Raw genomic sequence first — 27313 nt, forward strand, 5'->3', positions numbered from 1 at the left:
GCCTACGGAGAGAGCTCGATTTCCTGCAGCAAACCGATCCAGGGAGCTGGACTTTCCCCACCCACAATGCATCATCGCTGCAAACCCATCTCTAGCATGCTTGTATCCTGGTCGTGATCTGAAGTCATTGCCGCATAGAAGCTCTTGCCAGTCTCATATTTTAAACCATGAAAATGGTGAAGTACTGAAGATTAAATGCACTCTGCAGTACAGTAATCACACTTTAAGCGGGACGGGCCTTGCATCATGTCATCCAACGACCAGGGTGAGTAATATCAGTTGATTTTGTCGATAGTGTTAAGTTAGCCTCAGAGCTAAGTCAAGCTAACTTAGCTCGTTCGTACTGTCAACAGACGGCTTCAATGAGAGAAGGCCGCACGCTAGCCATTAGCTAAACCAGCTTTGTAAAACGAAAACGAATATAAGCAGACGAAAATACCGGACACAACGTTAACTCAACAAGTTTAAATTTGTAATACGCTCCAGCTGTGCATAATTCCCAAAGCTATTGTTAATACATTGAGGACAAAGTCAAGCGCTGATTAGCGTTGAATTTCCTTTTTGGCCTGTTTGCTAACATTATTAGCAAATACGCTCGCTGCTAGTCTGGTATCTGGTGGGATTGAAAAAAACCACTTGATTCCTGAATAGCTAAGCATAATATAAAATAAGCCATGGGTCCTATTTGCTTTCTCTTGAATTTTAAAGTAGATATAATGGTTCTCTAATCAGGTATTTTCCCCTTTTTGATCGCAGTAGCGCTTTTATCGATAGCTAATTTTGATAGCTCAAGGTAGTCGCCACCCCCCACAACATACTCTTTTATGGATGATTAACACTGATTATGCACCTAACTACCTGCAGTGCAGGCTGTTATTCTATGGCTTTTTCGCCAGTATCGTAGCTATACTCACAACTGCACATTTCTATAAGGGCACTATGACGCAGTTAACGCGGTCCGTATGTCCCCATAGTGATTCCTACATTGTGTTTAGATAGCATTGCTTTGTAGAGGCCATCTTACGATCACAATTACAGTAAGAGTTAATACATTTGATTACAAGCGGTAAAATACAGGCACCAGACTCTAAACACTTGAACAAAATTGGGATCATTTGGATTTTGGAATTGGTTGGGACCCCAAGGCCGGACTGACCAATGGCTTTTACCTCAAATAAAACCCATACAGAGATTGGATCTCTAAGAGATTGCTGGAGGGGGCAGTTAAAAATGTCACTTTATTCAGTATAAATAAGAGGATGATAATGCATCAAACAGCTGCAATCCTATTTTCTACACATCAGTTCTGCTACTACATTGGCAGACTACATTTAGGAGGCCATACTGACTTGGATGAAGGACCTCACACTGGATGACTGAATTGCGACTTGGCGGCAACCTAAAATAAAAATATTGCAACCATTCGCAATAGATGGCTTCCCCTTCCTGAGCCTACTCCTGCAGAGGTTTCTTCCTGCTTTCTTTTTCCCCACTGTTGCCAAGTGCTTGCTTAAAGGGTGGTTGTTTGTTTGTTGGGGTTTCTCTCTGTTATTGTAGGGCCTTTACCATACAATATAACTTGCTTTGATTCGACTGTTGTTGTCACTTGGCCCTGTATAAATACAATTTAAATGAAATATTATAGCGTTTAAATAAGACCACATCTTGCTAGCTGTCTGATATGCACCACTGAACAAGTCATGATGAAACACACTGCATTGGGACTTTGTTAAATAGCAGTAAAGAGCCACTACAGGCATTAGACATGAGATTTCTTACCAAAAACAGATTTTATGTTTTGTTTTTTACTTGTTTGTTTGGTTTTTTCCATCTACTTCTTCTTATGGGTTATTTTATTTGTCTTTATGGGCCAGCTCTGGCTGTATTTTTGCCTGTATGTAATTTAGCAAGCAATCACACTTAGATATTTTATTTTGATTACCGTTTCTGACAGCATGAGCATACTGGAATGCTATGGCCTTTCTTTTTGTCAAGTTCATATGTTAAATTAACCAGTTATTCTCCTGCACTGCATGAATGCAGAAACTTTTTTAGCCTAACTTCAATGCCAAATGTAAGTTTGTGATTCGTGCCTTTAGCAGTCCATTAAACAACTGACTCATACATAATTATTGTTGACACTGATGGCGGTCAACTGTACAACAGTTTTTCTGTTGAAATCCCATGCTCAGTGCATGGCTGCTTTTCTAGGATGTTATTTAAAAATGGCAGCTTTATCAGGCTCTACTGTCAGAGTAGATTTTCGAGCTGAAAGCACAGATACAGAATAATTAGATGAGCAGAGACTGAATTATTAGGCAACCCAGATTCAAGAGCCCATTTTAAAGCTGCTAATTTGCCCTTTGAGTAGAATAACTTTTGCCAGAACAGAAAATGTGCAAATGTAAAAATTAAAATTGATAATAGGTTAATTAAATTTTGCTACATTATTTTCAGGGTCTTGAATATAGTTCTTGTTGCATCACTGACACACAGTTATTAACCTCTGAGCACACTGCCGGTGGAAACCTGCATGTCATGCCTTGTGTGTGTTTATGTGTGACACATGCTTCCTGCAACAGTTGTTTGGTACTTAATAGCACAAGTGGCTCTCTCGTTGACGTTGCCATAGACTGTAGACAAGGTAGTAGGCTCTGTGAATGATGAAAATGTCTACCAGTGGGAGTTCATTGTTAAACTTGTTTTTAATGGTTGGCTGTGCTGCTGTTGGCCGACATGCTTCCATTCGCTTTATCTTTATTAATTATTGGAATTATTTTTGGAGGGAAAGACGTGATGTGTTGCTTCATTCTGTTTGAATACTCTGAAGGTGCAAAGCGTTCTCACTACAGATACACCCGACTTCCCACCGTCAGCAGTGACTCCCGCCATGCTGTGTAGCTTTTAACACTTTACTGATAAAACAGAAAATTATTCTGAATTACATCGTGTAATTTACCAGATAAAAGTTTCATGCTCGACTGTCTGTCAGGGAGCACCAGCCTTAGTTTTGGGGAGGGTCATGAAGGATGGTCTGCTCGAGATGGGTAGAGGCGAGAAAGGTTCATGGATGTAGAAGGACGCCCATGAGCTAAGCTTGATATTTAAATCACAATTAAATTACCTGAGCCTCTTCCAGCTTTGTCGAAGTCAGCAGAGCAGAGCACATTGTTATATCCACCCGTCTTAGAATCAAAGTAGAGATCGCAATTTTCTTGGTTGAGTCTGATTTTTATTTATTTATTTTGTGTGACCTTTCATTATCAGCTTTTGCCAATCCTGATTTTCTTTCTAAGGGGTATAATTGATAGCGTGCACAAAGAAAAATCAACTTTTGCTAACAGGATGCTGACATTTTTCTCTCATACCAAGGCTTCTGCTTTGTGACTGGCTCTGATGTCTTTAGATTGATGGATAGCTGGATGGTTTTGGATAGCTTTAGCTTTAGTTGCGTTTGGTAGCTTCTTTAAAATGTTTATGTGAGGGTGTTTTAAGTGTCTTATTAAGTTTGTTGTTACAAATGTTTTCGTGCTAGTTTCATGCCTTACTTTGATTAACTTTTTGTTTTCACTCACACTGAAGCGCTTGCATGTTAATAGGAATTTTAGTATGTGGCCTGTATGAAACACACTGGCTGGTAATTGGATATAGAGGGCTTACAATGCTGAAAATGCACTGATTCCAATCCCTGGCTGATCAGTCAGTGCGTCCCTAATTTAAACAATTTCAATTTGTCAGTATTTTGAGCATCCGTCCCTTTTTTTGCTCATATGATGTCTGGCTTTCAGAGAATCAGAGGTTGCATTTTGCGCATTTGCTGTGTTCTAAGTGTAGGGATGCTATCTTGAATAGAATGAGCCTGACAGATTCTATTCAAGGCTGTTTGGAAAACCTGCTAAAATTGAGTTCTTCAGATTTAGGTGAGCCCACATAATTTGATCTGTGTTCTTTTATCTCTCTGATTTAATTCTGAAAGTTCTGATCAGAGTGGTTAATATCTCAGCTGCTTTGACATTCATTGATCATGTTGCTGCAGTGAGTTTTACCCCAGTTGCATCAAGGTCTATAACATTTGAACGGAACATTTATTGATTTAATGGAGGCCAAATCTGCGTCAGTGCTAGCCATTTTCAAACAAAACCTAAAATCGGGTTATTGATCACTGCCTTTAAACTTATCAGATGTGCCTTTTTATTGACACGAGGCCCATCGCTTATTGAGTACACATCATTGTACACTGCACTCCTTTGTATTATGTGTATTTTTTAACCTATTCCTATATAAATAAAGTTGGTTTGCCTGAATTGGCTACTGTGACAAATTAAGATCGTCCATGATAGACGATCTGTGTTCTTTCTCTGAAAGGTTTCAAAGAGTTTGATCAGTTTGCGTAATAGGCTCTTGATACACATGTCATTGCAACAATAACGGCAGTTTGTTGGGGTAAGGAGCATGTGCAGCAGGGTGTTTGCAGTTTAGGGGCATTTCAGATTGTGAAAAGCACATGGTCTGTTGCAGGGCTGCAAAATTATGGCCAAAATAATAAAAAAATAATAATAAAAAGATGGACAATCATTTGATTATTGATTGCTTTTATTGAGGAAAAATACACTGTGCTACATTTCAGGTAACTAAAGAAGCTTTTCAGTAGGGCTGGGCCATATTATACCGTTCACGGTAATACCGGTATAATGTTAGGCAACGATAGGAAAATGAAATATCGCGATAGAATGGGAGTAAAACGCGCATGCGCAGTGCCTTTGTTTTCATACGCACATGGCCGATTGTTGAGTGAAACAGATGAACCAGAATTGGTTTGTAAAAATGGTGCAACTTCCGTGATGTGGAACTGGTTTGGTGTTTGTCCGTCAGATACACAACAAAGCACATTTTTTTGCAGAACATGCAAGCGGCCGTTGTTATTGTCATATTTGTCGGACTAAGATGCTCTTAAATCTGGGAGTAATCTGGGTCCTAAACTCCGTATGCTTCAGGTCAAACAACACTGCAGCATCACTTAGAGTTAAAAACTGTCTAAATTCTTTCATCTTTAATAAAACGATCAGCATTGCTGCTTTACCAGGTGTAACTATAAAGTTCAACTTCCAGGCATCCATGAAAACAAAAGTTATTACATTTAACGGAGTTAGAAGTTAGCAGGAAGCTAGCGGAAGTTAGCTCGCTAGTTTCGCTAGTTACCTAAGCATGATATTGCATGTTCTGACTGAGAGATTTCTGAAAAAATTCAAACGTACAGCTCTGCTATCACTTCCAACATAAATGAAGACAGGAAACTAAACAGCAGTGACGTTTGTAGGGTTACTGAAGTTTGGCTAGCTGGTATATAATGATGTGCTACGTGATCGCTAGCGACACAGCTATGTTAGCATAACATAAACAGTGAAGCTGGAGGACCAACACTAACACTTTTCCACTTATAAAAGTTAACGTGAAGGTTCTTCATGGTTAGAGACAAATGCAATCGCATGGCAGGATGCTGTAAACGGACCAAACTTCAGTCAGGAGAACAACTGAGATAATCCATCCACAATACGAGGTTAGTCATTAATATACTGCAACAACATGGGAATAGAGCAGCTACCAGAGAATTCAACATTAATGAATCAATGGTACAGAAGTGGAGGAAGCAAGAAGAATGAGTTTAATAAAGTTTGATTTATCTGACTGCTTTGTTTCGCTTAATGTGCCTTATAATCCTGTGCACCTTATGGTCCGAAAAATGCGTACTGCACACTGCAGTTTAATGTTGCAAAGCACCTCTTTTTAACTTCAGTGGATATTATACATGGTTATGCTCAGGATATGTCAGCCCATTTCTACTGGAAATGCCTTTTGGTTAAACTTTCAGCAAGGAATTTGCATTTGCACTGTTACATTTTTATAAAGCTTTAATGTACATAAAAACCAGCTTCTTGTTTAAGTGAAAATAAATGGAAGGTTGTCTTTTTGCGCTAGTAATGTTGTGGAGTTGTATTTTGTCTCGCATCAATTATATCGTCGGTTATATCGTTATCGCAAATTTTCAAATATATATCGTGATAAATATTTTTGGCCATATCGCCCTGCTCTACTTTTCAGACAAGGTGTTTATTCACTTGACTCAAGTGCATCTCCTAGAAGGAAAATATAAAGTATTTCATTCCATTAATCAAACCTGGGCGATGGATATGACTAAAACTTGTAGCAAAGTACTTGAAAAGAGATTCCTCTTTATTTACCCTTTGATTGTTTGCATATAGTGCAGGTTTTGCTACTTTGGAAAAATGATTGCGCTGAGAGGTAGCCCATCTTTAGTCCAGTAAATGTATCATTTTTCTGAAGCTTTCATTATGCAAAGTGTTTATTGGGTGCTTATTTTGGCTAAATGTGATTGCATTGGTTTTTCAGTGTATTTTTGTGAGCTGGATGGAAACTGATGCACTGCACAGGCTCACTTTCATGGATGTCTGAGCACCCATTGCTTTTTCCCTCAGCCTTTATTGCAGAGCAGTTTGTGGTGTGTTTTCAGGGAGTTGAATAAGTTCATTGTGTTGCTGGTTGGTTGACAAAATTTGCCTTAAATACAAAGTATTTCCAAAGAACAAATGATGTTCTCTTCACCACCTGCTGTATTAGACATTTGAAGTTTGTTGTATTTCTGTCTTTTAACATTATGTTACTTGTCCAGAGTAGTCCAGGAAAATTGAAGCTTTGTTGCACAGGGAACAGCTGTGATTGGCACATGCAGGCACGTGGTCAGGTGCTGATTTAGGAAGCGCTTGATTTGCCTCTGCTTTGTGTTCCATTGGGGAAGCACGCGTTTTCAGTGTCGCTTGATCAATTTCAATTAATTGTGGGAAGCCAAAATGGTGATCGAGATTAAAATTCAATTAATTGTGCAGCCCGATTCCATAATGTTAGTCTAATGCTTTACATATTAAAGGAATTTCTTAGCTTTAAGATACATAAAATATATATTTGTAAAAGCGCTAGTTTCCAACCCAAAATTTAAATATTTTAATATATTTTGATTTACTACAACTCAGCTTTAACATGATGGTGGAGAAACATGCCCATCTGCGTTAGTCCTGCCAAGACATAAATTCATGTGTGGCTTGACGTTCAGCTCAAGTGTTGCATCATGGCCGGTAGAAAAGAGACACTAGTCTTCAGTGTTTTTGACCAACATTTGCAAAGTAAATGTAAAAGTTTAATTGTACAGGCAAGGAGCCTCCTCCATTTTTAATGGATACACGGTCCCACTAAAACAAGCATCATAGTGAGAATAATAGGCCTATGGCATATGAAGAAAATGTGGGCTATGTCTCACCTTAAAACTAATTTTTATATATTTTGTAGTTATTTTAAGCCGTTGCCAGATTTCCCAAATCATGTTGAAAATGCAGACATATTTATTTTCATGGAGTGATTTTTATCCTGCTTTATGTGTAACGAAGTGATTGTTCATTGTTAAATCTTACTAACGCCGCATGTGATTTGGTCTTAACAGATCTGCATAAATGATAAAAAAGTGGCTCGAGCCACTATCCTGCTTGCCGCCTACCACCCACCTCTAAATCCATGTGGGAGCCTTCTGTTAGTATTTTACGTTGCTCTTGTTAGAGCTAATGTTGAAGCACAACTGTCCTTTTTGCAGATTTTGACTTTGATGAATATGACAAACCCGGTGCTGAGCGATCACGCAGAAGGAGAGGTGAAGATCATGATCTTGAGAGGTAAACTATTGCATCCATCTCTTTATTATATTAAATGGCACAACCTGCTGTTATCATTGAAATGTGTGTAATGGATTTTGGCCTGTGTTTTAGAACTTTTACATCCCTCGTATTGGTCAAGATGCTGCTGAAATTACTTATCTTTTATTGCAATAATATTATTATTGTTAAAAGTTGAGAATTATATATATATATATATATATATATATATATTTTTTTTTTTTTTTTAAGAAGAGTTTACCTAAACAGGTTTAACTTGCTAGTTGAATAGAGAGTTGACAGTATTATGTAAGGCAGTATTAAGTAACATGCTGATGTCTAACTCTACTCACCTGTCATTGTTTGTCTTTTTGCTACAAAAGTGATTTGGAAGAGGATTTGTTGGAAGAGGACTGGCTGTCAGGTAAAAAGGTAAGAATAAGCTAAAAGCTTTTAAAAGTCACATTTTTTTGCTGTGTGTGCGCTTTGTGCCAAGCTGTTGGTATGGTTTCTCTGCTTAAAAACCGGAAAACAACATCCTAAACATTAGTTGATGGTGTTTGTGGAACATTTAGAAAGTGATGCGATCAGTGGATTTGTAGCAGGTGGCTCCTCCACAGGGGGAATTGTTGATGTGAACCAGGAGGAAGTACAGTGGACAAAAAAGCACTCTGTTGACCTGTCCAGATTGCCTTCACCACATGGGAATAGAGCATCCTTTGGGGTTGGAGGTGGTCCCCTGCCCCCACACCTTAAACAGACACACCAACACACGCACACATCTAAAGAACAGTATGTTTAACACCATAATGGCCCTGTTTGTTTGTTTGTTTGTTTGTTTGTTTGTTTGTTTGTATGTTTCAGAATCCATCAGAAATGTCAGATGAAGAGCTGAATGATGATCTTCTCAGAAGTGATGATGAAGACGTAGATCAAAGGTAATCCACTTATATCTGTGTCCTCATCTTTGCTTAGACTTCCATCATCCCTCATTTCTGTTTTATGGGATGTTAAAAATGTTTTCACTTCCTCTCAGTGGTCAGGATATCAGCCTCAATACCACATATACCCTGGGCACATCCTATGACCAGCAGGACAACTCACAGGAAGCAGACTATACCGATGACGTTGTGAACCTCGGTGCAGAGGGCTGCGAAGAAGGGGATGTGGAGGAGGCGGAAGAGTACCAGCAAGAGGATGAGGCATATACAGAGGAATATGGCCAAGAAGATGGCGCAGAGATTTCCGAAGACCAAATGGGCTACGCTGGAGAGCCAGCAGAGGCTGACGACGACTATCAGGATGGTGTGCTAAACATCCAAATCAATGAGCCTATTGATGGTGAATTTCAAGTGAGTTCTCACATTTCCTCAGTTGTTCAAATCTATGCCTAAACACACACACATTTCTCTCCCCCTTTTCTGCCCAGCTCTATTGTGTCCAAGAGATAATGTCAATTTTCTTGTCTCAGTACAGGGTCAGTCAGGATTGAAAATCTATTCAGGAGAAGGAGATGTTGGTCGGTGTTTTTTGGCAGGGGAGGATTAGATTCATTATCACTTCCTGCCAGTTAATTTCTCCATCTTGCTGACAAAGTTTTGTTGACAGCTTGTTTGGCGTGAGGTAATGCTCTGCTGTCGCCTCCAAATCCCTGTGCCATTGTGACCTTGGGCCTTGTATCTTTGGGGGAGTAAGAAGCTGCTTTGTGTCAGGGAGATGTGCTGCCAATCGGCAGAGGTTAATGTGGGGGGCTTTTATCTCTGCCTTTAGACTGGATCTGATAAAGTCTCATGCAGGTGAAAAGATTATTGACCTTCCCGAGGACACTCCATACAGTTTTCTAATGATTGATGTGAGTTTCCCTTTTATTCGTTTTCCTTTCCTCTTAGCCTGGGCTAAGAGGATCAAAGATAAGACCAGATCCATGTGCAAATGTCTGTTATGCTCCATTTACCATGGTGTGATTGTGTGTGTCACCTGACAGAGATATATTAGCCTACCGTCTTTCTCCAAACAACGATAAGATGTTGACCTTCTTAGCACAAGTGGCTGCCTATTTTGGATTGGATATTTTGGAGATGTCTGCAGGTGTGGAGGTGTATTTCAGCTATCTGCAATGCCTGTTTACAAGGTCACTAGACTGCATGGCCTTGACATTTTGCTCACTGTGGTATTCATTGAGCATTTTGTGGAACAGTTTAAAGGATTAAGCTGTTCTTGTGCCTCCCTTGGGGCTTACTGTCCATCCGCCTGGTTTGGTTGGAATATCCCCCCCCAATTTCTGCCTTTTTACGTGGAGCTGCTGCTGGCAGGTTAATGGAGCACAACACCTAACATCACCTAACATCACTGCAAGACATACAATCTGACCTTATTCAGCCATTGGTATTTGTTAGAGGGTATTGTGCAGTTCGGATGCTGGAATCGCTGGCAGCTCATATTCCAGCTATGTTGCACCTTTTGTGTGTTGATTTTTTTTTTTTTTTTTTGACTGAGTTGTGTATTTGGATCACAGCTCAGTGTTTGCATCATGGGTTGAAGTGAAATCAGCGTGGACAGTAACGGAGTGATTTGTGAGGAGTCAGTCAATGATATTTTCACCATCATTGAAGCGGGGAGGAGTGTTTTTATCTGCGCCTCCATTTCTGTATATCATGTCAAACATTTACATCTCATTGAATTTCAAATGCTGTCAGGAATAGTAATGAAGCCTTGCTCCTACTGTTATGATAATTTGGGTTTGGAAGGGGTGGGGTTGTCTGGTGCCTCCCCAAAAACCTCACCATAGCATTTTTATTTTATTTATTTTTTTGTCCTTTTTTAATGAGAAAAGTTGAAATTTTATCAATCTGCACTGCAAAGTATGTCATCATGTCACCTCTTGCGTTCATTTCAGCTCTTAGTGATGGGAAAAAAGATAATCTATAACAGCATTTTTATTAAACAGAATGTTTTTTTATTTTCAACAGAAACAGGAAAAATAAAAAATTATTTGCTCATTGCCGGTCCTAATCAGAAATCTGTTGTCAATTTATTGATGCATATTAACCGTTTCATCTTTAAAGGATGAAGAATACGAAACCCCCTATGGTGATGAGCCTCTTGATGAAGATGGAGCCCAGCAGGAGGAGGGCGCAGGGGAGGACACAGAGGAGGTGGAGGGAAATCAGCAGAATGAAGACACTGCTGAAGGGAATAGAGTCTATGACATGGAGGAGGTATTCTGAAGCCAGCTTCTTTAGATTCATTGTTTTTATTTCAGTGTTGAAATGGGATGAACAAGTGGTGCTACAACTTCACATGGTACAATCAAGCTTGAGGGCTGGCTTTGTTAGCTAGGAATGCATAGAGCTTGATTGGTAGCAATGGGAGTATATGCTTTAACCTTCTGGCTACTGGCCCCCAACTGTTGGTGTATATTCAATAAACACCAGCATGAATTTTAGGATGTCCTTTCATGCAATAAAGCCAATGATGAAATTAAACACAGCAAGCCACAGAGTAAAAATGGTGAAGCAAATGTTAGGATAGGAGACGTCTTCTGTTTCTAACATCGGAGCATGTCCTTCAGGGTGAAAATGAGGCTGTGCGAGAAGAAGAAGAAGAAACAAAGGAGGAATCGGATGAAGAAGACGAGGAAGATGAAGAGTCTGGCCGCATAAGGTTCAAATCTGAAAGAAAGGAGGGCGTTGTTGTGCGCCTGGCAGATGCAGGCTCCAAAAGGCGGAACATCCCTGAAACACTAGGTACAAATTATTCCTGCTGGGAATAATTTATTCTGTATCCACTGACAGCCTGAATGCTTAAAGATGCTGAAATATTGAATCTCTCTAAACTCTTATAGGCTTCATTTACATTACTTAAACTTCCGTTGATTTAAGTTTAATGTATGAGTGCCTCCTTTTCCTGTTCCACGTATAAACAGAACTGTCAGAGAAGGCCAAGCGAGATTTGATGGAATTCGAGGAGCAAGAACGGCAGAAGAAACAAAATCGTCACGGAGGCAGAGGCCGAGGTGGGGGACGAGGAGGCAGAGGAAGAGGAGGCTTCCCAGGGTTTGAAATGGGAGATTATAGAGGAGGAAACCGAGGAAGAATGAACGACCAGAGATTCCCCCCGATGGGAAACATGGGCATGCAGGTAAAGCACTGTCAAGTCATCCACCTGAATGTTTTTAAAGCGTTCTCCTATTTGGCTGCACAGAGCATTGCATCACTCAGTACTGTGTCACTTCACTGTAAGGGAGCATGAGGGCTTCACTGAATAAGATGATTTGAAATGGCTCAACTTTTTACCTCCTTGTATTCGTCACAGTTACAAGGCAGCGTGTCTAAGTACTTGACATGTATTTATTTTGCTGCTGCTCTCCTTCCTATCTAAAAGCACCACAGCAATGGTTGATTACACATGGAAAGAAAGTCAAAGCACTCTCTGCTCTCCTGTAGTCAGTGATATATGGATTATAGAAAATGATTTAGCAGTTGTTCATTTAGACAGCATTATAAAAAATTGTTTGCTCTTTACACAGAACTGAGCTCCAACCATTTAATCTTTTGATATACATTTATTATTGGTGAAAAAGTCACATTGAGCATGTACCATAATGTGCATGTGTATGTGCAAGTAACTAATACTTTTTCAGCACATCCTGGGCCTTTTTATACACTGGTATATGATATAAATAGTTACAATGTAAATTAATTTTATCAAATAAAAATGTTATTCTTTTTTTTTTTTTTTTTTTAAATAAAACAAACTGTGTAGGTGTGTTGGGTTTCTTTACGTTTTTAGATCAAGGCTTCAGGTAACAAATAAAAGTATGAGTTGGGTGTTTCCCCCGTTGTTCACAGCTTGAGACTGATTAAAGTGATTCTTTTTCAAGGCTAGATGAAATCCAACTCCAGCACTGCATTATTTTAGGTTGTATTAATTAGTGTTAATAGGCTTTAAAATTCAAAACCAAACGTAAACACTGGAAATGAAAATTTAATGGCACAGGGATGACATGCCAACACCACAAACATCCTGCTGGCTGCCGTTAATGAGTGTGTGCTTTTTACAAGGCACTCTAGTTGTCAGGCTTAACTATTTGACTAATTTGGTCACTGGCATGTTTGTTTGTTTGCTCGGTAAACATATTGACCAATTATCAAGGACCCATTTGAAACATCACCTAACTATATAATTATTTTTTTGATGCATCGATGGCAGGGATATTCCAGTGGTAGCAGGTGGCATGACTTTTAAATGTTGGCTTTGTTTGTTTTTCTTAATTTTTGTAGCATATTTCAAAGATTTTATATTTTTATTGAATGAAGGTTGATGAAATCTAACGCTGGGTTCACGGTGCAAAAATTGTCTACCTCTAATGATGGTCACTGTGGCAGAGTTAGCGATCATAGTCATTAAAAACCTGCCTTTTTGTAACTGAGAGACATGACGGAGTACTTGCTGTTTCTCCTTTATTAATCATGATTGCACATGATATCTATTGAGCTACACTGGCAGCATCATTCCTGTTTTACTTTGCTCATAATGGTCAACCTCACAAAATATTCTGACATAGCACATTGTCAGGACAGTTGCTCCAGTTTCGATTAACAGTGAAGCCTACATCATCTGTATGAGGCCACAATCAGGCTGTAATCACAGAGTCTGAACCCAGCATAAAGAAAACAGACGTACATCCTATTTCTACCATACTGTCTTTGCTCTTGCTGTTGAATTGACTTGTTGGTGTGTCCTCGCATCATAGCAGAATCCAAAAGATCGGAAGGTGTTTTGACGGGTTGTTTTGGTTTTCCCTCCTCTCTGCTTTCCTTTCTCTTTCCAATTAACAGCAGTCCTCGCGAATGCTTCCTCCTCATCAGTCTCATCAGCAGCAGCTGCATTCCCCGCAGCACCACCCCTCACGTCCAAGCGGACCGCCTCACTTCCAAGATCACGGGCGTCCGCTTCCTCAGCAGCCCCTTCAGCCCCTCATCCCTCCGCACATGTCTCATCGCTCCCCGCCGCTGCGACCTCAGATGGAGCCGCCACCACGACTGATGAATTCCCCGCCACCCAACTTCCCTCCACATCACCAGCAACAGGCTCCACAACCTAAGAACATCCACATTAACCCCCACTTCAGAGGGCCTGCAACGTCACCCGTTCAAGGTACCTTTCTCCAGCGTCAACCCAGTGCTTTCTGGGTGACTTTTGTTATTTAACCTAATATATCCCTCTTATTCAGTTTTTCTTTGGATTAGTGTTAAAACTAAAATTGCTGGAGAACTTATATATTCAACAGTTCTGTCCATTAACAAGGGGATCAAGCCAATCTCTCATAATTATATACACATTTACAGGTTTTAATGCATAAGAAACCACATTGCTTTAGAGAGTCGTATTTGTTGTGTGCAACTTTTTGGAGTCAAAGATATAACACACAAAAAATCGAGAAATTGACAGGAAACTGAGAATCCCACCTGCGCACAAAGTCAGTCAAACGGTGACTTCATTAGTATTTCCAGTGTTTGTTATTGTAGCTTCAGTGTCTGCAAATAATCTGTAAGTGGAAAAAATTAGTTTATTGAACAGTTTTCGATGCATAAACTTCAAGTAAGCAACACAGCGTTTTGCCCCGGGTCCTTGTCCGGCAAACCTCTCGGCTGTGAGGTGGGGAGGGAACCCCCACTCAGTGTAGCCACACACGCCTGAGGCTGCGACCGAGCCAGTCTGCCATCCCATTAGTGATGATGGTCAGTTCTTCATCTTTGGGCCGTGGTAGTAATTGTAACTGATGGTTTCTTATAAACTCAGTGAAGTTACAAGAGACTGTTTATCTATTTGCCTGTTTATTAAACCACAGTAACTGGCAATGGAGACATCTTTAATTTAAAAACAAAACAAAAAACAGGAAATGAACACAGATTAAGGACAAAGATAAAAGTTAATCTAGAAGTTGAAAATCTGGGCTTTGGCCTGGCTTTCATATGCTGCGAAAACCAAGCTAAAACCCAAATTAAGCCATGTTTCTTTATGGTGGCTGGAAATGTATTTAAACACTTTTTAGAGTAGATTCACAAAATTATGCCATATATGACCCGATGAGATGTCTTAAATTTGTTAGTATGGGCAGTGAAGATGAACAGTGTTACAATAACTCAAGTATGCATTCATTCACTGAGATGGGTTATCCGGCCTGTCTGTCCAGGCCGAGATTGAAATTGTGTTAGGAAAGCGTGTGCAGTGTGGGCTGTGCTCCCAAGAGAAAGGCATTTGCTGGAAGATCTGGGGGTGCCTGAGGTTAGGATTGTGTGCGCATATGTGTGCAAGTGCATTTTATTTATTTACTTTTGTACATCTGTGTTGTGTAGTTTATATGTTCCACTTTAATTTTCTTTACCAGTGCTGGATGTTGGCATATGGTTTCACCAATGCTTATTAAGAAAATGCCATTAAAAAAAAATAACATTTCAAACAATAAGAAATTTCTTCTTTTATATTTGTTGATTCAAGCAAGTATTTACTATTTCCTTGAGCTCCCTGGTCTGTACCTAACTGGGGAGGGGGCAGATTTGTGCAGCAACACTGAGCTAAAATTTAACATGTACCCCTGACTAAGAGCCTTTAGCATGGATATGTCTAATGGTCTCCTTCCTTTCTACAATCACCACCCTCTCTCTCTCTGCCTACTGCCTCTCATTTTCATTTTCTCCCCCTCCCCCTCCTCCTCCTCCTCTTGCTCTCTTTCTACCTCTCATTGCAGTGCCCTTGATGCCTCCTGCTCAGAGCCAGCCCAGACCTGCTGTGGGTCCTCAGAGGTTCCCTGTGAGTAGCAGCTGCTCCTCTACCTCTCTTTCGCCTCACTTTCTCTCCTCCTTCACACGGTTAGCGCCCCTTTTAGTGAGGGCAATATCATTACTTCAATTAGCCTGTCTGCCCAGGCCAAATACTGTTAAAGAAAATCTGTAAACACTGATAGGAGCCTGGCTGCACAACTGGAAATGCGTGATAGGGGCTTTAGGCGGTCGACTTTTAGAGGTTGGGGCTGCAGTGGCGGGACTTACTTAGTAGCTCTTTATGGATGGGCTGGGGCTCAGACTAGTCAGCTTGGCATATAATGGAATTGTGAAACCAGGATATACTGCCAGTTAAAATTCACTTTCCACAAGTTTGTATCCCAAAGGCACAGAGACCTTTTTCGAACAGTATCTAAATTAGTGAAACGGGGTGGTGGTTTGATGGGGCTCGGGTGTACCACATATTGCAAAGGCAGAATTTCACGTCAGACGGGCTGATCTTAAGTCGGTGATTTCCTGAAAGAAAAGGTCCTTTATTTCACTCACAAAGAGCCCATCCAAGACATGACAGAAATGCCTTTAAAGTAATTACTGTATTGAAGGAAATCACTCGCTAGAAAGTCACCCAGGGTGCCTTAAGTTACTCCATCCTTCTACTTAATGATGCTCAGGCATCAGGTGGTGCTGGTACTGACTGACATCTTTCTGGAGAGCGCCTTTTATATGGATTTATGCAAATGAGCCATTGGAAATGGCTGCATCCAATTGCGCTCATGTGAATTTACAACTCTGCTGCCAGATGCCAGACCTCTGCACAGTAGTCGGTCTTTGTCAAAAATGTATTTTTATTTACACAAATTTCTGGCCTTTAGTGTCAGTATCACAGCATTCCGGTTTCTTGAGGTCTGTGATTGTGCTGGTTATTGATGGCACCGTAGCAAAGAGCTATTTTGGCAGTACAAGGGTGGGTTGGAAAGGTATCCAGACAACTGGACTGATGAACAGCATAGTGTTGGATTCCCCAGCTGTCAATTGCATTTAGGCTGGTGTTGCCAAGGACACAATTTGAAATGCAGGTGACATACCAGCCGGCAACATCCCATTTATCGGCGGGCACCTGATTACTCATGATTATCATACATTATCATCCCATCAAATTTAATTGTTAATAGGCCAGGCGAATTGGGGGTCATAGCCTCTAGTATTACTGCATTAAATTTTTGCTGGTGGAGACAGGTTTTGAAATATTAATCTCAACACCAATTAAAGTCATTATTACGAATATTTTTACTCTTCACACATTTAGTTTCACCACAAAAGAGCTGCAACTAAGGATTATTTTGACAATTATTTTGATTTGGTGCCCGTTCTCAGTTAAATATTGATTAATGTTAATGGAAAAACCAGGAAATAGCCAAGCATGCGCTTTCTATCTGCTCAAAGCTAACTGTTAAAGTCAGAAAGCTTGTGTTGTTTTAAACCTAAACAACAAATGCGTTTTAAAAAATTATCCGATGATGAGTCGTGTCTGAGAAAGAGACGCCTGCTCTGCAGACACTTTGTAGGAATCTTTTCTCCTTAGCTATTATTAATTTACAGCAGTGTTCACTACTTTGAAAATAGCACAAGTAGTAAATGATATCAGTCTTATGTTAAACCCAGAAACAAAAACTCAAGTTTCCATTCTTTGTTATATAGTTTGACATTTGGCCCATCTCTGTTATATTTGTCACGGTTATCCCATCACAACTAAGCACTGTCCTTGCATCAGTTACATACCGAGTCGACTGTTTATCAAGGATTAGACGTGAGAGGATGAGCCGTGTTATTCGAGAGGTATTATATGGACACTGGAGTCCTCATTGTGCAAACCTGCCTGCCTGACCTTTCAGAATGGCATGATTGTGCCCCCATTGTGATCCTCAGTCTTTGTAAGCCTCTTTGATTAACTTTATGTTAAGCAAGTTTTTGGGACTCTGGCCTTCTAGCTTTCTAACACCTCTTCTCTCTAAATACCTCCACACAGCAGTGGAATAAAGATGGATTAAGCCTTGATAGCATCTTAAGTAATTTACAATAGGCTTGGAGGAGGCAAGCAGCCCATTTGTGGAAGTGGCACGTGTTGAATAGCAGGTTAATTTTTCAACAGAGATGGATGTTTAAAAGAATAAAGGAGACAGTTATGAGGGGGATTCGAATTCCAAGGAGGGATTAAATGGTTATCTAGTTTTCCTTGGAAGATAGATTGGGAGTGGTGTGCATGCGATGAGTGGAAAGCTGTCTAACATACAAAGTGGTTGAAACAAAGATGAGGGCACTTATCCCCTCGTGAAATACCCTTTCCTTGTTAGAAAAAAAGCCTTTTAGAAGCCCCGAGTAGCATTAATGCAGGTTTGCTCACCAATTCATGCTGAAGGGTTTCTTTAATATTGGCATGCATATTGATGTTTACAACTCAAGATTCTGCATCTTTTTAATGACCCTAGCACCTCAATTACAAGCGCTTTCTGCCCAATGCAATACCTCACAAATTCCCATTTTTCATTAGTTTAATTTGTTTGTGATTATTGAGTTCCCAGAATGGCCTATAATTCATGAGTTTTGTGTTTTCCCAGGGACCGGGAGACTTTCAGCAGCACATGCCTGGTAATTTCGGTCAGCCCCAGCGGCCCCCTCATCACATGGAGCCTTTTAGGAACCAGCCACCTCAAGGCCCCCAGGACAGAGAACCCCTCTTTATGGGAGGTGAGTCTCACATCCAGCCTTGATGAGGATAACAAAGCTCTCTTAGCATATTTAACCCTGTTCATCATCACCTCTGGCGCTATACCTACAGGGTATGCTGCTAGCTTTCTGGTTAGCAGAACTCATGTAGAATTCATGTGTGTATATATTTATATACGTCAGAATGAAACCTGGAAATGGCATTATACATATTTCATTTGCAGAGTTAATAACCAACATGTTTGTTTTTTCTGTTCACCTTGAGAGAGCTGGCTGTATCCGTTTTTCATGCTATAACAGTATACATCCAGAGTCTTAGTTACTGGTGTAGTCTCAAGGAAAGAAAGCTGACATCTCCCTTATGTTGTTGTTATTCCTCATGTGGAAACAGAGCGCACAGATTCAACACGGTTTCCAGGGCAGCACATGTTTGATCACCAGGGCCCCGGCCCTCTGATGAACAGCAGCAACAACCTCCACCAGCAGCAGCTGCCCAGCCAGGGCCACATGGGCTTCGGCCCACCAGGACCAGCCTTCAACCACCCGGGCCAGGGCCCGCTTGGACTGTTTGGGAGAGAACCCCCAAGACACAACATCCCTCCCCACCAAAATCACCCGGGAATGGTGAACTTAAATCAACAAGGTGGACCCCCCAACCAGCCCAGGCCTTTCATGGGCCCTCGTCAAGCTTTTGGCCAACAGGGGAACCTTTTCCCTCCTACACAAGTTCCGTTTGGGATGCAGGTACGACTAAGAGTAAGTGATTTCTATAACCACTAGATGTCTGTGTGTATTTGTGTCTGTTTGTTTAGTGAATGTTTGTTTATTTAACCCTTTTTCTCCTCTTCTACCACAGTTAGACGTGCTTTCTAAATTCAATAATTTGGTCTGACTAGTAATCATATTCATTGCTGCTAAAGTGTTGAGGCTCTTGTGTTTGGCACTGCTGCATTTTGACTGGAGACATAGACAAGAGCGCCCTCTAGTGATTAAAGCATTATTTTAGTACTATTTAGTTGGATGCATGAGGACACAAGTTAGAGCTCAATTATGTAGAGATTTCTCGTTCCAATGTTGGGAACAACTTTCAGAAAAACTAGTCCTGTTCCTGTTGTTTCAGAAAAAGATGTGTTCATTAAGCTTTTCTTCCTTTCCTCCTGATTTTTCAGGGCTTAATGCACGGCCCTCCTGTTTCCCAGCTTCCACATCATGATCCGCTGTCACCCCATCAGCCCATGCACCAGCAGCAGCAACACCATAGGCAGGACTTACCCCACCATCAGCAGCCGCAGCTAAATCTCGGTGAGCCTCGCCCCATGATGCACCATGGCCAGAATCCTTTCCATCAACAGCAGGGGCATGGCAGCCCAAGACAGATGAATCCCCGCCCTCTGAACCCCCAACAGCGCCACATGTCTAACAGGCAGAGAATGGTGAGTGATTAACATATTATCTCATTAATTTTATTCTTAAACTGGTCGCAGTTTAAGAATGAAAGAATAAAATGTTGCCATCGTTGTTATATGTATCGCGTCTATTTTTAATCAGTAAATAAAAACTGAGCTAAATGGTTTGAAAACACAAAATTTGGCCTTTTCTTCAGAACACACCTGTCTCCAAGCAAATGCAGCAGCGCAACAGCAACCTACGTGAGCTCCCTGTAGCACCTGGCAACACAAACACGAACAGCGCCCGCCCTGCCACCACCCCCACCTCCCCCGCTGCCAACATCAAGCCTGTTGCCAGGACAACACAGGGGATGCGTCCTGGGCAGAACACTCAGCCGATGCCTGACGGTGGCAAAGGAAGAGGCCAAGCTGTTGCGAAGACTGAATCACAGCCTGAGGGAGCAGGCAGGACAGTTGTTCGCAAGGAAATTCCACGCACGCCGTCCGGCGTGACACAACAGGTCAGGACTCGAAGATCAAATTTTTGTTGGTTTTTTTTTGTCAGAGACAAGGACAAAAGAAGTAAATTTTAAAAAATGAGCATGTTTGGATAATACATAATGTGTTTATAGTAATGTGCTGATTTTTTTTTCCAAATACACTTTTTTATAAATCCTCTGGTATACAACACAGTGTCAAAAATGTTATTTGCAGCATTGTTTTTCCTGCATCATGAAATTCAAACCATCGTAAGCTCGTGTCCCAAAAGTAAAAGAAGGAAATCGGTGTTAGAGATGAACATTTCAAGCTAAAATACTCTAAAGTAGTCATAGGAAGCTATTTGACTATTCAAAGATTACCCCTCGGCACCCACTCTCATATGACTGTGGATATATATGCTCTATATACCTGGAAAACTATGGAGTGGTTGTTGTCATTCATTCTTTAGAACTTTTTAATGGCCATAGATGTTTTGTTTTTTTTCTTTTTTTTGTTTGTATCAGAGCATCTAATGTGTGTCTAGTAATTGTTAGTGAAGGCGGTATTCTTCTGTTTTAGTTAGAATTTATAATAGGCTTGGAGGAGACTGGCAGACAACTTATAATTTCATTGCTGCCACCTTCTGGTAGTACTGTTGCATTACATGCTACTAGATGCCAGTAAAAACAGGGGAATATTAATATATAATAATAATACTATACATTATTCTTTAAAGTAATGTAATCTAAAAACATTGATGTGTGTAATAAGTACAAAAAATTACTTGCTGTATACTAAAGTCTTTGGATTTTTACTTGCTAAAAATTCACCAAAAACCAAATCATATATTTGCTGATGACATTTTCACATGCTTTAGACTTAATGCCCAACCCAAGCACTAATGATTAAAATAAGACACAGTGCTACATCCAGGAAGTGAAGTGTGGCAGGCATATTTCCAGCTTGTGTTTTGTGCTACAGGATCCTGATGAGGATGAGGAGACACGGCAGTATCGTCTGAAGATTGAGGAGCAGAAGCGTCTGAGAGAGGAGATTCTAAAGAGGAAGGAGATGCGACGGCAGATGCAGGCTGGTGTCAGGAAGAAGGAGCTGCTTGAAAGACTTAATGCCCAGGCACCAAGCCAAGGCACCACTACTACACAAGCTCAGCCCGAGCAACCAAATAAGCAAATACCACACCCTGTACCTCCAGCACAACAACAGCAGCAGCAGCGGCAGCAGCAACCACCACCAGAACACAAACCACAACAGCAACTGCAACCACAACAGCAACTGCAACCACAACAGCAACTGCAACCACAACAGCAACTGCAACTGCAACCACAACAGCAAAGACAGTTTCCTCAGAGAACACAACAATCAGTAAATCCCACATTAAAGACTGGCAATATAGGTAACACCATCCCTCCCAGCAGTGCTGCTCAGACCCCCGCGCCCCGTCCCAATGTCAGGACACGGCTGCAGATGGTAAAAGGCAGCATTCAGCAGCAACAGCCTGCCCGGCCTGTTAAGCAACCCCAACAAAATCAGCTGCAGCCAGTGCAGCAGCGAAGAAGCAGCGCTTTGCAGAACGTAAACCGACCTGGTGCTCCGATCCAAACCATTCAAGTTCCTCAAAGGAACGTACCTGATACTCCTTCAGCGAGTCCAGCCATGGCTCAGGCTCAAGGACCTAAACTTGGCGCTAAAAGAACTGTGATGCAGCGGGCAAGGAGTACTAGCTTCGAGCGCCAGCAGGTGCCGCAAAAAGTCAGAGTCGTCAAACTTTCAGGAGCGGTGAGCATATGATTTCATTTTTATCCTACACCTCTTTGCCTGTTTTGGTTTGACATTTATTTGATCCTCTTCAGCAGATTTTACCCACATGGGAAACTACACAGTTTTGAAAGGAAATGCCACTGATTGCCCTCACTGTCTGTGTTGCAGTCCAGATGATATCTAACCTATGGGAATGACATAGTGATGTCTGTGTCATTTTGGAAAAATTGATCTGTTAAGAGTTTCCTCTCTTAAGCTTTGGGATCTGGTATTTAAGCCACAGTGTCTTTACATACATTTTACCTAGAGAACACAGAAAGCCTGGAGGCATTAAAAGAGAGCAATATGACATTTATCTGTGGAGTTGGGGACACCTCATCACTGCTCCTAAAGGTTGATATCCTCTTTTCAGGACAGAAGAGTATTCTTTTAATGATAAAGGCCTCGGAGGGGGTAAAATAAGAATGACGGTAACGGCGGTAAAGTCCAGAATTACCACTGCTGTCTGTTTTTGTACTTGCTTGATAAGTTACTGCTGTGGCCTTAATTGCACATTAATCTTTATTGAAAAACCACAAAAGCGTGCATGTTAAACATTCATACTTGTCACTGATGAGATGTGTTGGTGGGATATGATAGTATTTGAAATAAGCTGCTTTTCGACTTCATCCCAGAGGATCAAGCCGCCGAGCCAAAATCACAGGCTGGCTGCAGATGAAGATAACTGGGTGTCAGCGCGTTAATGGAAACCTGCGCAGAGCTATCTGATGTAGCGCATCTTGGAGAAAAAAAGAGGAGTGGGATGTGAAGTGGGGAGAGAGAGATGGAAAGGGAAAGAAATGGCTAGGGCCCTATAGCAGCAGTGAAAAGAACATTCTCCAGGTGCTCTCTCTTCCACATTGTTCTGCTGTCATCAACGGGAGCTTGACAATGTTATCTCCTTTCCTTATTTTTCCTCACACTCTCTCTCTCCCTTTCTTGTCATCCCTCAGTTGCTTTTTTCCCTCAGCCCATCTCTCAGGTGCGAAGCAACAAAAGATGCCAATCCAAGACTCTTGTAATTAATCTTTTTTGGTTGAAGGTGGTGGCGGTGGGGGGAGAAACATAATACCTGTGTAAGAAAGTTGCCACTTTTGAGGATTTGGATTTGTATGGCTTAGGCACACAGATAAGAGGCAAATTATATTTTCATCAGGGATAATACAAAGCAGTGCAAAACACAAAAGCTGGGGAGGAGGGGAGCGCGCAAGGGAGATGGGGTACACATCGAGCTGCTGTCGTTTCAGTGTAATGCAGCTTAGCATTTGATGGGCGCAATCAGGAGCTGTGATTTCTATAGGAGGGATTAATCCATTTATTCTCAGCTGGGGACAGGTCAGAGATATCGCCTCTTTTCTTCCCTCGTATTGATCTGTCACATCTTTCTGCAGACTCGGGGAGGAGACGACCTTCAATTCCTCCCTGCATGTCAACACAGTTGAGCTGTGACTTTATTTGATAATGAGACCATCACCTTGTTGAGCTGATCTTTATTCTCCACAGCCTGGCGGATACGAATCCAGCGTCCAGTCCTGACGGATTTTAACGTTGTAGATATGTCCTTGCATTTCTCCCAGTTGCCCATAAACCACTTTCCCCTAAATGCTTAATGTGCATAAGGTGATTTTAAAAAGTGGGAAGTTTATAATTAATTGTTCTTGTTTTTTGAGATGCTAAATTAGTTTTGCCCTCCATCATTCCCATCCAGAGTGGAAAGGGGCCTGAGGCCACAAGCAGCCCAGTACAGGAACAAGGCGCCTGGCCAGCAGCTACGCTCAACCAGGGCATCCAAAGGAAAGTTACCATGACAGGACAACAGCAACAGGGACCAGGTGGACCGTCACAGGCTAGCCGCGGGGGCATGGGCAACCCACAACAAAACAGGGTATGCTCAAAATGAGCTCTGTTTCTTTTGTGGTGTAGACACTAGAGAGAATTTCGCCTGAAATGTGATTATTAATGGAGGTCAGTGCACATGCGATGGCAGTTCTGCTATAAAAGAAGCTGAAATGACTCCTGTAAAGTTGTCCTGTGCCAGTGGCACTCCTGTGGCATTCAGTAGACGTACCAATCGAGGAGTTGTAATAAGACAGGACAGTATGCCAGGTGCGGGAGTATTGACAGGCTGAAAATGGTGTAACACAGGGGGACTACACAAGGTCCCCTGGCCTCTCTGCACGCCTGTCACCGCCAGGCTCCTGTCACTGTTACCGTACTCACTGGCGCTGACAGGGTAAGGCAGCCACCATAACGCTTGCATGGCTCCTCTCCCTTTATGCTCCCCCGCCCCCCAACACATACAGACATATTCCCACTAGCTCCTCTCCTCTCTTCCTCCTCCCCTCCTCCTCTTCTTCCTCCCCCTCTGCTGCTGAAGCAACATATCTCTCACTCACAAGCTCATATGAAGATATGCCACGCCGCTTGCATCGTGTTCTGATGTTGATGTTCAATGCAGAAATATGACGAGTCAATCATGTGAAAGCGTGACAAGGCTGAGAGGTGTGAGAGGGAAACGTGTAGAATTTTAAAAATTTGCCTTTGTGCTCAGAAAACTCTCCACACGGCTGAATGCACCTGCGTGCCCGTTTTTAGGAGGAGAAGGTTCACTCTGTACATCTGTGGTCTCTCTCTCTGTTTTTAAAATGACTCCTTCCATCGATTTTAGGTTGTTGTGTCAGGCCGGGGCCGAGGTAGAGGGGGTAGCCAGATGGGTCGAGGTCGTCCGATGCCCACCAGACAGAGCCAAAAGACTGCTGAGAGTGAGCGCTGCACTGTGTCCATTGAAGGCCTCTCCTCATCTACAACCGATTTGCAGCTTAAGAACCTTCTGAGGTCCATCGGCCCAATAGAGGTGGGTACCAAATACATCACCCTGGAGAATATGGTGTATTTATATTGTGTTTCCATACCTCGTTGACATGGCTTGGCTAAAGCTGAATTTATGCATTGTTTTTACATTAAAGCCTCATACATCACACTATTAGGTGATCTGCTTTAATGGTCAGATTGTCCTGTTGTAACCCTTTAGGGATTGCCAGTCATTGATAGCATTGCTACTAAGGTAGGTTGGCAGAGAAGGTTAAAGTGGACCCTTTTAGAGTATACATGTGTATAGATACACTAAGTTATGAATCTTGGGGGTCTTCCCCCCCCCCCCCAAAGATTAATAAAAGAAATGAGCTCAATGAGTATCTCTGCACGTTTAGTCAGATTATTCTCCAAATTGAAAAATCCCCCCTCGTATGACGATGCTGCATACACACATTAATTTTAAAGTGTGCAGAAGTCTGAGCGTGTGTTTGCGTGCACATCTCCGTGCACACCCAGACACATCTGCGTTTGCAAGTGTTGCTTATATGTGATGTGACATGAAACTGTAGCGAGGTAGATTCCGTTTTGAATAATCTGTTATGTTATTTATTTAAAAGATTAAATTATCAAATTAGGTAAGAATTGGCGAGATATTGCCGATCACTTTGGTCATCTTGACGCCCTACTTCACACTGAAAACTTAGAAACCACATATTTAGTGGCACCCACCAGTGACAGCAATGGCGTTTCTTATCTGCAACCCCACAGCGCCCTCTGTTGTAGCGATTCAGTAGGTTAGCTTTGAAGATCCAATTGATTATTCCCTTTCTTGTTACCACCCCCGCTCCCCCTTGCGGAGGAAAGGAGTATGCACTTCTATTTAGTTGGGCCTTTCCCCCCCATTTTTATCCACTTGCAGACTTTCAAAATGGTGCCCCAGCAGAGGAAAGCATTTGCTACATTTTCCAGTCCCCAACATGCAGCAAGTTTCCAAATGAGCTTCCACAGGTACTGAACACAGCTCCTTCCTTTTATCTTTGTAAACATGTCAGACATACTCCAGTAGACCTTTTTATATTTTCCAGTTTAGCTGCTGTACAGTGTCATAGGTATCTCCATCCACAGTGGCTCAAACATTGTTATCACAATTATCACACAGGCACATGATTGATTTGTCCCACATTGATGTGTCGCTGATTGACGGATGAGGAGCGTTATAAAGCCAGCGGGTCCTTTTGCAAGAAGTCGCTCTCTCCCAACGCCGGAGGGTCTCCTGCACAGCTCCAACCTGGTCTACAGATACTTCTCCATTTCTTTTGGGGGTCACTAACATTCAACGCCTCTGCACATCATTCATCAAGTCGTCTCCCATCGAGCTGGGACAGTGAACACAAAGACATTTAGCTGAGAGCATGCCTGTGTTTGACTTTTTCTACCAAGTGTCTGCAGTTGTGAAAATGGCACTGGAGAGATACTGGAAACCTTCTGCTATTTCAATGTAGTTTGTGATTAATGTTTATTTTGCATCTGACATGGACACTATAAGTAGAGCTCATCATGGGATAATGGTTGCTCCCCTCTTTAGTGAAATCCTTCGTGACAAATGACACTTGAACGCTGTGATTCTAACGTGACCACTTAATAGAATTTTTTTATGTTATTAGTGGTGTGGTGCTCATATAGGGGGACTTGTTGTGGTGGGATGCGGTCAGCCTGTTCATGTAGTGGGTCTCCCCTGTCTGTAGATGGCAGTATTTTATCACTATTGGTGTTTCAGTCTTTCTCTCGTAGCCCTGCATTCGGGTAGCTGTGAAGTCTGTTTTTTGGTCTATGGCACTACCTAGTGGGGTTCCTGCATATAGGCGGAGAGGTGTCCTGGTTGTGATGATTCAAGATGTCATAGCAGTGACCAAAACCCAGCTGGGATAGGCTGTGATTATTTTTTTGCTAAATTCCCTGTGGTTTAAAGAATTGTAAATGTGGGCACTGATGAGTTGATTTCTCCTGTTTTTCAGTTTTATTGTTGCTTACTAAGTCCTTTCTATCTCTCTCTCTCGTTTAAGTTAGTTGGTTATTACTCAGCTTTTAACTGTTAACTAGAAAACATTGTGGATGAACCTTTCATGCCTTGTTTGACCTGCATTTTAGTTGGATGTCTGATTATGTAGTAGTTAGATTTAGGTTGTGCCGAGTGTGCTTTGGGGCTGTGAGTATGTAGACATGTTTTTTGAGTTTTCTTTCTTTCTTTTTAATGAGCTTGGCAGGGTATTTGACATTGTTGGTAGATGGAAAAGAACTGTTTCCAGTTCTCTGCAGGATAAACAGACATTTCTGTGAAGTTCCTCGAGGATACATTCCTTACTCTCCTCTGGAATTGGAATAAGTTTGGAAATATTTACCCAAATTTGAGTGACTATCAGCTTATTGATCAGTAAGCTGCACAGCAGACTGTTTTTCCTTCACGCAGAGCGGTCAGATTGGATAAAAGAGGAGGAAATATAAACAAAATTCACCTTAATAATTTGCCCTGGAGACTGTAGAGAGATACATTTTCTAAATACACTAATTTCTCTTTTGTCAGTTTTAC

The 27313-nt window shown here is 41.6% G+C and overlaps 1 protein-coding gene across 2 annotated transcripts; it reads left to right on the top strand.

Annotated features, from left to right (window-relative positions):
• Positions 1-27125, top strand: rbm33a (RNA binding motif protein 33a). Of its 2 annotated transcripts, none has more exons than XM_026179782.1 (19): positions 1-265; positions 7658-7736; positions 8099-8147; positions 8580-8653; positions 8752-9067; positions 10781-10933; positions 11287-11461; positions 11641-11855; positions 13556-13874; positions 15469-15530; positions 18118-18247; positions 18618-18982; positions 19396-19659; positions 19830-20135; positions 21076-21891; positions 23621-23797; positions 24581-24766; positions 25646-25734; positions 25886-27125. In XM_026179782.1, exons 1-19 carry the CDS (start codon positions 247-249, stop codon positions 25932-25934), a joined length of 3843 nt encoding a protein of 1280 aa, XP_026035567.1. In that variant the 5' UTR covers positions 1-246; the 3' UTR covers positions 25935-27125. The 2 variants fall into 2 exon arrangements, with proteins under 2 accessions (XP_026035567.1, XP_026035568.1); XM_026179783.1 differs by having other exon boundaries at positions 18618-18970.
• The last annotated feature ends 188 nt before the right edge of the window (positions 27126-27313 follow it).

Source organism: Astatotilapia calliptera, chromosome 9 (genome assembly GCF_900246225.1).
Source record: "Astatotilapia calliptera chromosome 9, fAstCal1.2, whole genome shotgun sequence".
Lineage (NCBI taxonomy): Eukaryota > Metazoa > Chordata > Actinopteri > Cichliformes > Cichlidae > Astatotilapia > Astatotilapia calliptera.